At 38.2% G+C, this 12,227-nt stretch overlaps 1 protein-coding gene and 1 non-coding gene across 3 annotated transcripts; both read right to left on the bottom strand.

Annotated features, from left to right (window-relative positions):
- Window positions 1-4,142: 4,142 nt before the first annotated feature.
- On the bottom strand, window positions 4,143-9,176 carry LOC139949824 (adenosine receptor A2a-like). 2 transcript variants are annotated; one of them, XM_071948365.1, is made up of 3 exons: window positions 8,946-9,176; window positions 7,737-7,800; window positions 4,143-7,369 (listed from the first exon to the last, which is right to left on the bottom strand). In XM_071948365.1, the coding sequence occupies exon 3, from the start codon at window positions 6,623-6,625 to the stop codon at window positions 5,570-5,572; it is 1,056 nt and encodes a 351-aa protein (XP_071804466.1). In that variant the 5' UTR covers window positions 6,626-7,369; window positions 7,737-7,800; window positions 8,946-9,176; the 3' UTR covers window positions 4,143-5,569. The 2 variants fall into 2 exon arrangements, with proteins under 2 accessions (XP_071804466.1, XP_071804467.1); XM_071948366.1 differs by having other exon boundaries at window positions 7,741-7,800.
- Window positions 9,177-10,879: 1,703 nt separating this feature from the next.
- Window positions 10,880-10,962, bottom strand: Trnal-cag (transfer RNA leucine (anticodon CAG)). Its single transcript has one exon. It is a non-coding gene; the product is annotated as a tRNA-Leu (tRNA).
- Between the last annotated feature and the right edge of the window lie 1,265 nt (window positions 10,963-12,227).

The following is a 12,227-nucleotide window of genomic DNA, read 5'->3' as shown; positions in this document are numbered from 1 at the left end:
CTTCAGAGGGAGCCGTTTCTCACAATGTTTTATACTATCAACCTCTCCCCATTACTTGTAACCAAGTTAGTTTTTATGCTAATAATTATTTTGAGTAATCAAACCAACAGTGTGCACTGCCTTTAACCATGATTCACCAAGGTGAGATCGCTACCGAGTTTAATCGAGGTTAACCGAGTCACCCCGGATATTTATGATTTGAATCCGAATCGCCCACGTAAAGTGTTATTACGACGTTGACTGATGCATTCCGGATAATTATTTCCGATTTGTTCCGATTCTCCAACGTGAATAAACCAATACTGACCGATTAATTCCGAAGGATTCCGCCTTGAATCCGAACTTATATCTCCCGAATGAAATATCGCACCAATGATGACCGAGTCATCTGGTGAATCCTTATCTCCCACGTAACACTCCGATATTGACCGAGTCATTCCAGGGATTCCCGATATGAATCCGATTCTTAAAAAATAATTTTCAAGGAAAGGTCACGGCGTCGTTGACCGAGTATTAGGTTTTCCGATTTGAGTCTGGTATGACGGGTGATTCTGTTCCTCCGGAGATTATGTCCCCCCAATGGCGGCAAACTGTGTACAAACTTCTTCTGTTGAATCCTCCTCCTTCAGGCCATGTTGATTTCCAAGGGGGACCGAATCTCCGGTGGGCAGAATTTCCTGGGACACTCCGGTGTCAGATGCAATTGTGTCCGCCATGCAAAACTGTCCGCTCCGGACACTTTTGCATATGCAATCGTGTCCGGGGTTATGCAAAGACCGTCCGGCGGACAATGTACATGACTGTACATGTGTGTGCGCGCGTAAGAAAGCGTGCATGCACTGAACCTTATGCAGCATTAATTTTCACGTATTTTATGATTGCAGCGAATACCCCTAAGGACCGAACATTTCCCATGTCATTCATGACAATCACTTAGTTTGTAAAAAGAAATGGCGAACGTGTTCCGTCGACCAAGGGCGTTTAATTTACTGCAAGGACGGACACAACTGCATATGCAAATCTGTCCGGGCGGACACAATTGCATTATGCAGCAAAGTCCGGGCGGACACGATTGCATATGCAAAACCGTCCGACGGACATTATTGCATATGCAATAATGTCATCCGGATAGTATTGCATAGAGGACATTATTGCATGCGACACCGGCACATTGACACTAACCCTGCCACGCTTTATTAACTGTCACGCGAATGGTGACCGAGTCGCTCCGATTATATCAGAAGTTTCCGACTTGAGTCTGACTCACACCGATGGTGACCGAAACATCTCGAATTCCGACGAGTCTCTCGGATCCGAGTCAATTTGAAACAAATACGGAAAAGTATACGGAAATGACCCACTTGGTTCCAAGTTAGAACAGAACGCTGAAAGGGCAACAAACAAAAAAGTGTCAACAACTCTCTCGGACAAACATTTTCATCCATACTATAACCTCCTGATTTTAATTGCCCGGTGGAGGAAGTCTCTAAGCTTTATTTAGTTGTTGTTTAGATAATTATGGGTACCTAAAAATAGCTGTAAAAGGTAACCTTGCACTTTTTGAATGACCCTGCTAGTCCTTTTCAATGATGAACCTTTGAGGTGCAAGCAGTGCAAAAGCTGTGGTGCTAAACCTGATACAATATTGTGAAAATATGACACAAAAAACACCTACAAAGGTTTTAGGTCTTGGAATGAAGTATTTTAATATTTGAGTGAGGAATTACCTCTTTCTCAGAGGGAGTCGTTTCTTCGTTTGTTTTATATCAACAGCTCTCCATTTCCTTTTACCAAGTAAATTTTTGTATTCTCACATTTATTTTTAGTATTTACTATTAGCGTCCAGTACCTCTTAGTAATTTTTTCAAAACAAGTAAAGTTGGAATTGTGTAATTTATCTTTGGAACCTCTGCTTTAATTAAAATTATTGAGGGAGAGAGATCACTATACACTAGAAACAAATCCTACCTACACTCTGGCCCGTCACTATGGAACTAACTCCCCCTAAATTTCCGACAAGTCACTACGTATACCAGCTTCAAAACTCATTTGAAAACTTATTATTGTTGCTCAAAATGTCATATCTAATGTAACTCATTGTTTCTTTCTACGCATGCGCCAGGAGTGTCTTTAAGACAGACATGGCAACAGTTATTATTTTTAAATTTATAATTTTGCGGCTTGCAAGCAAACTGTTTCTCTAATAAGTATTGCACGACACGGGAGAGTAAAACATGTTGCCAAGGCAACTTCAGTTTGTTTGTCACTATGGTACACGTCACAGAAATGATGATGTCAGAAAAACTCTGCCTGTCTGCGTAATCGGCTTGGATATTAACCAATTATAAATAAGGGGGCGGTGATAGAAGAACCTTTTATCTCTATGATTAATATCTTTAATTGACATACAAATTGCCAGCTGTCCTGAACTTTTTCCATTTAACATACTGCAAAATGTTCATGAAATTTGGAATGGGGAAATAAGTGTGAGTTTGAACGGATTTGAATTTATCAATATGTCAGGTAATGCTTTTTTATAATATTACAGAAATTGTCCGTGAGCTTTGAAAATGTTTACCACCTGATGTCATGTTCATGTAATTGGTGTCTTAATACTAGAGTAGGGAGTAAATGTACTCTTAAAGGCGTCGACACTGGATACATTTGGTAATTGTCAAAGACCAGTTTGCTCACTTGTTGGGCCCATATCCCAACATAATAACAGATTCGTGAACATTGATGCTTAACTGGTCATCGAAGTTGCAAACAAATCGAAAAAACACCGTTGTTACACACATGTGTGTGTTTTCAGCAGATGACTGAAAAAGGCTTTTTGCCTGAAGTTTTTGACAGATTAAATTATTTTAGTAAAAAGTTACCTATTTCTCAAAAACTACGTTACTTCAGAGGGAGCCATTTCTCACAATATTGTTTATATTATTATTAGTAACAGTTCTGCATTTCTCGTCACCAAGTAAGTTTTTGTAATGTTAATAAATATTTTGAATAATTACCAACTGTGTTTATGCAGTGCCTTTAACCGCAAACCGTTGATGCACTCAGCTTTTAATAAAATACCCTAAGTCCAGCTGTATCATCTCACTTTGCAATAAAACCTCAAGTCGCATCTCAGAGAGTTTATTTAGAAAATTAATCACCTGCGCACGAACCATCCAACCTAAAACAATGTAACAAAATACATTTCCATATTAATCATTAACAGTGGGTGCTCATTTATATAGTTTGTGTCAGCTTCAAACGGTGGATAAAACAATTTCTCGTATGTGTTGATAGTGCATGCAAGTCGTCCGTGTATTCAAACGAGTCGTGTATCGTTGTGTGTACCATTGATTTTGAAGCTTTCTTATAATCCCACGATTATTCAAACTTTCGGAACGAAGTTGATCCCAACCAGGTAGAGTTTTACGTGTGCAATTTTCTGTATTAAATACACTGGACACTATTGGTAATTGTCAAAGATCAGTCTTTTCACTAAGTGTATCTCAACATACGCACAAAATAACAAACCTGTGAAAGTCGAGCTATATTGGTCGTCAAAGTTGCGAGATAATAATGGAAGAAAAAAATACCCTTTTCACACGAAGTTGTGTGTTTTTAAATAGATAACCAATATAGTGTCCACTGCCTTTAAAGGTAAAAAACAAAATTAATATTCTTTATCCCCGATGCAAATTTAACATCTATTATATCGTTGCGGTACCCGCTGCCAAAACATAAGATTCGAACTGCCTCTAGCTACCGGGCAATCTCGGTAGTCTAGTTGGTAAGACACTGCTCAAGAATTACAATGGCCGTGGGTTCGAATCCCACCCGAGTAATATGCCTGTAATTTGCCACAGAACTCTGGTAAGAACTGAGTATACAGTTCTAACGTGCATCGGTGTACATGTATGTGGGTTAAAACCAACACGAATATGCTTTATCCCGATGCAAATTTAACATCTAACGTCGTTGTTTCTAGTGGGTTTTTTTATCATAAAGTAAAACGTAACAAAAAAAAACTACCACTCCAATAAGACCTCGAATCTTTAAAGAACATAGGCATATGTAAAGGCCAAGTTCTAAAGAAAAAAGTTCGAAACTTATGAAATTCGAAAGAGTTTGTTAATTCCATTGTAGGTTGTTTTATTTAATATACCACAATAACTGCACAACAGGTCAACATAAGGTGTTGTTTTCATTATCAGCATGCAGACAAAGAACAACCTCGTCTAATGTTGGTGCATTTCCTACTTTGCATTGCTTCTCACTTGTCATATCAATTTCAAAGCTTGCTTTTTGTCGAAAAATAATGTATCTTTATCATATAATTTAATGAAGCAACCCTACGTTTAAATTTGTATATTTCCCGCTGTTCAATTCGTTAAGTGTCAATTTGAAGTTGGCTGATATCACAAAATAACACCCCGTTCATCAGTTAAAGCCAGTGGACACTTTCGGTAAACAGTATTGTCCAAGGCCCACATTTCGTGTATCACAACTTATATATAAAATAACAAACCTGTGAAAATTTAGGCTCAAGCGGTCATCGGAGTCGGGAGAAAATAACGGGAAATCCCACCCCTGTTTTCGCGCGTTTCGCCGTGTCATGGCATGTGTTTACTATTATAAATCCGTAATTCTCGTTGTCGAGAATTGATATTTGTTTTAATGTTTTCTCAAAAAGTAAAGCATTTCATGGAATAATATTTCAAGAGAAATCTTTCACCATTACCTTCTGTAAATCCTGTAAGTTATTTGTAAATCTGTGATTTTTTTTTTCTTTGATTTTTTTTTCTGTTCCGAAAGTGTATAATGGCTTTAAAGATTCAATAAGTCCACTACCGAGTTTCCCCGGCCGTGCCATGTTATGGTGACTCCACAACATAAAATCAAGTTAGTTATTTCATTATTCGTCCCTATACTTTAAATAAACGTCCTCTAATATACTTCGTGCACCAAATTTATCATGGAGTACCCAAATCTGTATTATTCCCGTGTGAAGACAGTTGAATAATTAACAAAACACCTATAGATTTGACTTTCACCAACACCATGTTTTCTGTTTGTCCATCGTGCACTAACGTGCATTGTTCATTAACGAAACACCATGACATCACCCATTATGCTGTGATGTTATCGTAATCTTTAATCCTGGGGGTCGATTTCATAAAGAGTTAGGACTAGTCCTAACTTAGGACTAGTCCTAGGAGATATACAAATTGCATGGATAGTCCTAAGTTAGGACGAGTAACTGGTCCTAACTCGAGATAAGACTAATCCTAACTCTTTGTGAAATCTACCCCTGCTCTCTTATCCAGCTAAGCTTTCCCTTATAAATAATAATACAAAGTTCTTATATAGCGCACATATCCTAGACATTAGATCAAGGCGCTGAATAAAATAGAGAATGCTATTAGATTTTCAGTTATTCATTATTGCGCAAAATACAGAGAGATATTCATAGACTTGTGGACAAGTCGTCAAATGTTTTATGGTGATCGTAGCTCTCATTAGCTACTATGGTACCTTGAGACGTTTGATCTCGAGCTTGGTGTCTTTCTTCAAGTCATGTTATGGTATCAGCGTGGTGGTGATTAACGGATGACTTGTTGCTGCACGCACCAAATAAAGAGTTCGTTCTCGGACGTGGTATCTCCAAAGAGACAACAGATATCGCCGGTGAGGGCGCCACGGTACCCGGTGGAACTCGAGACAGTTTCCCCCGCACCATCGCGACGAAGTACGTTCTCAGTTTCTTATGATGGAATATGTAGAGGAAAGGGTTAATAGCCGCGTTTGCGTAGAAGACAATTTTGTACGTGATTGTTAATTCGAACTCGTATTCAGGGGAGTAACGTAGAACTGCTAGAATGGCAATGGTGGCCATCCAAGAGGTGAGCGAGTAGGCTGTGATGACGAAGAGCACAGCCGCGATGCGCACTTCCTGTTTCATCAGGCTGGGTTGCGGGAGGTCAGGGTTCATACAGCTTGCCCTCCGAACATCGTGTATGGCCTTGGCGTGACGTCTCGCTATGAGGAAGATGTGCGCGTACATAAACAGCATGGCTGGAATCGGTATGAAGAAATTGCACAGCAGGAAATAGCCGTAGGGCACACCGACGAGAGACGCCATGTTACATGGTGACGTCATGTTCATTGTGCCTATTGGCGGTTCGACGCCCACTTCATCTGGGATAATTATGAGTAAGCTCACACCGGCTGCGTACAGCCACACACATGCTATAGCCGACAAAACACGACGCCCAGTCACCAGCATGACGTAACGCAACGGCCGACTTATGGCTAGATAGCGATCCACGGTCACGAAGAGAAGACTAACTACGGACGCGAGAGCCGCCATGACGGCGAGTACGTTTATGGTGACGCAAAGCGCGTCCGTAATGGTCACCTCCACGGCGCTGTGGTAGCTTTGTAACGGCATGATTAACAGGGCGGTTAAGAGATCAACAGCGGCAAGGCTGAGGACGAAATAGTTAATGTTGTCCCGCAGTTCTCGTTTGGAAATGACAAGACCGCTTAGAAGGAGGTTGCCAAGGATGGCAACTACACCTATGAATACTAGCAGCCCAACTGCGAACCATCCTCCAATTGAAACACTCATTGTTCACAACTCCATAGGTTTGCTATAAGGGAAGAGATTGTACCCTGAAACCCATTCTTATGGACACGGTGTTCGTACACACACTTTAAACTCACGCTTCTTGTTCCTTGAAATATTCCTTTAAAGTCAGTCTGAAAGAGCGCGATTAAGAGAAAATCCAAGGTACAACTTGTTTTGTACGCGGTTTTCCGGGCGGTTTTGCTGCCAAAAACTTTAAGCCTTCTTAAACTCATTGGTTCTTGTCCCAGTATCCAATATCTGCCCACTGCGCTTTAACATATCCAACATCAGTCACAGGCTCTACACAATCAAAATTTCCAATGAATTTATATACGATACATAAAAATTAATGTCCATAAATTTGGACACGCGTTTTTCCACCAGCGTCTTGACAGGTCGTTACACAGGCATACTCAAACCTGGCACGTGAAGAAGATCAACTGAAGTGTCTTCGAGGTTATTAGAAGATTGAAGTTAAACAAAAATCGTCATCGACGGCTGAAAATCTTATCTGTGGTAAAGCCATTTCGTCTCCATGCAATGCACAAACACACGGTAGCTAGGCAGACGATATCTCTCAGAGGTTTCCCGCCTTTTTCAAGATGCAGTTTAATTTTGCCCGTGGTGTTGGACCGTTGATTTGTTGAAGTGGCACTCCAATCGGTTTGTTAGTTTTGTATACGAGTCAATAGTCGGCTTTAAGTTTTCTGGAATGATGGAGGATTGCACATGAAGCGTTTTCGTCTGGGGAGGAAACGAGTTGAGAAGAGGCAATTAAAGAAGAATCTGTCAACCGGACTCATTGGGTTCTATTAAATCAATAGTCTCTGCGAGCCGTTTCTCTCGACAGATATTTAAGTTCACAATTATGTTTGTCATACAATGAATTATTCAGTTATTCTTTCTAATGAATATAATTAAACGTGGCATGCTCTTATTGGCTAGTTGCAGAAGGGAACTCCACTAGTGACGCTATCGGTCATTCCATCTAGCCACGGTTTAATTGATGGTGATGTACAAAATGTTGAAACTTTTCAATTGTCAACAATTGTTCACAATGACAATTGTGTCCAAGTTTTGTAATATTAGTACTAAGTTTACTATAACTCACTCACTCACTCTACCGCATACAGCTGGGGTCCATGGCGTTGATGTCCGCGGTTCGTAGAAATATCCTGCAGAGAAAAACATACAGTAATAATAAATGAAAAAATATCACCTCGATTTCAAAGAAATGATGTATACTGTTCGTCCAATAAAACCATAAAAAGTCCATGTGGGGGTAAAACGAGCAATCCAAATTGTAATGACCCTAATTAAGTTCAAGAGGTAACCTGATTCGGAATTTACTTTGACCCCAAAACCCAGTTTTGTTTCTTTGTCTTTTTGACATTAAGGTGATCCTAACCCATTACACATTTGTATCGCATTATCTGTACAATTCCGCCTCGTTATAAATCATTTCAAATTGTAACGACCACTTCACGTTTCATGCAATTTATTTAGAATACTATTTTATACATTGCTCCCTGAATATAAGTCCTGCGATTTTGAAATAAGCTTTAGCCAGTTTGTTGGTTATGTGCATAATGTGGCATTTCGTTTCCATTGCAAATGGGAGTGACGTTCGTGGGCGTCATTCATAGAATGTTTACGATCGTCTGTATTAAGTATTAACCAATATTTGAATCGGTAGAGTTGTGGATCTGATCGGATGTCTCTTGCCATGTTACTTGCCCCCCCCCCCAAAAAAAAAAAAAAAAGAAGAGTCACAGTCTCATAATTCATAATAGTTGCTCCCATTCTTATTGTTACACTTTCAAACAACAAATTCAATTAAAAATGCAAACAGCACTGCCGCATTTCGGTATAGAACACCCAGCAGGGTGGATACGTGCGCATTGCAAGTCTTGTTATTATTATTAATATTATTATTATTAATATCATATTATGAAACAATCGCCAAACCTACAAACAGTCCTATAACATCGAGTCAACATTTAAACAAATTAATGTTACTTCCATCAAAAAGTTCAAATATTTGTATAAAGGAAAAATAAATTATAAGCAATCACTGGCTTAGATTTGAACCCACGACATTTGCTATTCTACAGATTGCAAAGGTCGTGGGTTCGAATCCCACCTGAATAATAATTATGCATGGGGTGATTTTTGTTTTCACAGAGTTAAACACAAAAATGAGTATACAGTGCTAACACACATCGGTGTATAGGGGAAAAAACCGAAATATAATTTATCTCCGATGCAAACTTCCATCTATTTAAATAATATAAGCAGAAAAGTAATAATAAATACTCACAATTTTTACAATGTTGTTGTGGTTGTTGATGTGGTTGTTGTTTTTATTGGCATCTGTCTGTCTCGCGAAACGATTCTACAAAATATTGAATTGTTGCAGGTGCAGCGCCTCCTGTGCTTGAGAATATAAAACTCATGTGAACTCGTGTAAACTAATCACACCAAACTCATAATGTCGTTTCGTAGATAGAGCCGGACAGCTTCTGCGTCTGGAGTTTTTATAGCAAGTCGTGTTTTGAAAACCCGCACTGTCGAAGAGAAGTTTGCTATTAAATCCTGGTTTGATGACCGTTGTCCCCAAGACTGAAGTCCATCGCGCCTCTGGTAAAAATAGCCCACATGCAAAGATAGCTTGCGCACGATTAATATATTTTGTGTATCTTTTTATTTATTTACTTGTTTTCATTTTTGCTGGTATTTTTCTCCGATAGATTATATTATTTTAAACAGAGATTACATGAGTGTGAAATTGTTTTAAATATTATCTTATCAGTAATTGCCGGTGCGCTTCATACAAAATTGTTTGTCTATAATCTGTATTATTTTCTTCAGATAAATTTACTTTTAAAGGGTCTATGTAACTTTTGTAGGACAAAAAAACAAAATGTCCACAGATTTACACTAAACTTACACAGTTTGAAAATAATAATAGTAGAAAGCTTCCCTGAAAATATTAAGTGCTGAGGTGCTGTAGTTTTGGGCAAATGAGTAAAACAATGTCATGAAAATAATGTTCGTCTCATGAGACGAAAATAATTTTAATCATTTACAAACGTATTTTCATGACATTGTTCTACTCATTTCTCAAAAACTTCAGCACCTCAGTAAGTAATATTTGAAGGGAAGCTTTCCACTATAATTATCTTTAAACCCTGTGGGTTTAATGTAAATCTATGGACATTTTGAAAAGGTACACAAATCCTTTAAATCGCGAGTATACAAAAAAATATATATATATGCTGCGGGTTTCTGTTTTTGTTTGTTCTTGTTTCTTTTGCAGGTGTGCATAATTTTGTTGAGATACACCAAATGAGAAGACTGGTCTATGACAATAAAAACAATAGTGTCCAGTGCCTTAGTAAACCATCCACAATATTCATCATGTTTAAAGGCAGTGGACACTATTGGTAATTACTCAAAATAATTATTAGCATAAAACCTTTCTTGGTGACGAGTAATGGGGAGAGGTTGATGGTACAAAACACTGTGATAAACGGCTCCCTCTGAAGTGCCATAGTTTTTGAGAAAGCAGTACTTGTCCACGAATTTGATTTCGAGACCTCAGATTTAGAACTTGAGGTCTCGAAATCAACCATCTAAACGCACACAACTTCGTGTGACAAGGGTGTTTTTTTTTTCTTTCATTATTATCTCGCAAGTTCGATGACCGATTGAGCTCAATCTTTCACAGGTTTGTTATTTTATGCATATTATGTTGAGATACACCAACTGTGAAGGCTAGTCTTTGACAATTACCAATAGTGTCCACTGCCTTTGAGACGATAATGTTCTCAACTATTGTTGTAATAACATAACAAGCAAGTTTTATTTTAGTGTTTCTTTTGCATTTTTCTTGAACAGTTTTGACTTAATTTCAAGATGAAAATTAATAATATTTCACCAAAATAGTTTTAGTATGCCAATATGAAAATCATAACTATTAAGCTTTAAGATAAAAATAAACACAGTTTTTTGGTGTTTTTATTTTTTTCCCAGTTTTGTATACTGTCTTCAAAAGACGAGCAAGCTTCCTGATTCCAAATTGGACATTTTCATAGTTTTTTTTTTTCCATGAAACAACCTTGTATCTTCTGCATTTTGGTTAAGATTAAATGGCGAAAGAAGTTATAGCATGAATGTTTATTTCAAAAATTGATGTAATATTTTAACCCGTTATAAAGTATGTGTTGAAACCTGACTGTAACAAAAATATGGTGTCAGAAGTGGGATTCGAACCCACGCCTACAGAGTAGACTACGACCTGAACGTAGCGCCTTAGACCGCTCGGCCATCCTGACATGAACCAGAGCGAGGCACATTGACATAAGTATCCCAACATACTGTGTTATTGACATAAAGCTGTTACTTCTATTTATGCCCCCAACAAAGAAGAACAAACAACATACATAAATAAATAAATGAAAAACGGTAAATTGAATAGACGAGACTTCATCCAAACGTTGCTTACATATTATAATAGGCTGGTAGTCTAAACTTTATAAAGTTGTCTAAAGCTCATCAACTTTTAAGACATTATCTAAAAACAGTAGACATTGTCAGAGTCTCTGGATTGTCTTGTCCCCTTACTTTTCTCCAGTCAAATAATGTCAGACAAAAGTGACAAATAACAATTTAAAACAAGTGTACGTAACTAATCATTTAAACCTGGAATTAATAGAAAAACAGCTGGTGTCATGGGTGCGATTCGAACCCAGTGCAAATAAGCGGTCATTTTAAGTATAGCATTGCATAAAGGGATCGAAAACGGAATACTTATTGCAGCTCAACGGGAGAGTGGACTTTCATTTTCTTGGGCCTTAATTCGAGTTGGCAGCTGGCATTATTTGTTTATATCTTGGCGAGAGGCTTTGTACTGAATTAAATACTGCCAACTACCGTCTTGAGGTGAGACTACGGTATTTATAGCGCCTTTTTAAAGGCAGTGGACACTATTGGTATTTACAAAAAAATAATTGTTAGTATAAAACCTTACTTGTTAGCGAGTATTGGAGAGAGGTTGAAAATATAAAACATTGTCAGAAACGGCTCCTTCTAAAGTGACATAATTTTCGAGAAAGAAGTCACATTCCACGAATTTGATTTCAAGACCTCAGATTTAGAATTTGAGGTCTCGAAATCAAGCATCGAAAGCACACAACTTCGAGTAAATAGGATGTTTTGTTTTCTTCCATAGTTAGTTATCTCGCAACTTCGACGACCAATTGAGTTCAAATTTTCACAGGTTTGTTATTTTATGCATACGTTGAAAAACACCAAGTGAGGAGACTGGTCTTTGACAATTACCAATAGTGTCCAGTGTCTTTAATCAGCACATGCTCCTTTTTCGATGATTATTTCAAGAGGGAAAAAAGCCCGAACTCCATAATAGTTTTAATGCCGTACTATGCAAACCTCCCCCATTTGAGGGTTATTTCAAAATTGTAATAACAAATTATTGGGTGCGTTCGTTTAGCTTCCCTAGGTCGACCCGGCCGGTGTGTGGCGGATTTTTTTTCTAGGACGAACGTGGGTTATTATCTGCACACGTTCGTCCTGAAAAAAA

Source organism: Asterias amurensis, chromosome 17, assembly GCF_032118995.1.
Source record: "Asterias amurensis chromosome 17, ASM3211899v1".
In the NCBI taxonomy this organism is placed as follows: domain Eukaryota; kingdom Metazoa; phylum Echinodermata; class Asteroidea; order Forcipulatida; family Asteriidae; genus Asterias; species Asterias amurensis.
The sequence above is the reverse complement of the archived record's forward strand: the minus strand, read 5'-3'. Positions and strand labels throughout refer to the sequence as shown.

Coding starts and splice junctions, on each gene's coding strand:
- LOC139949824 (XM_071948365.1), bottom strand. CDS start 6,625: ATGAGTGTTTCAATTGGAGGATGGTTCGCAGTTGGGCTGCTAGTATTC.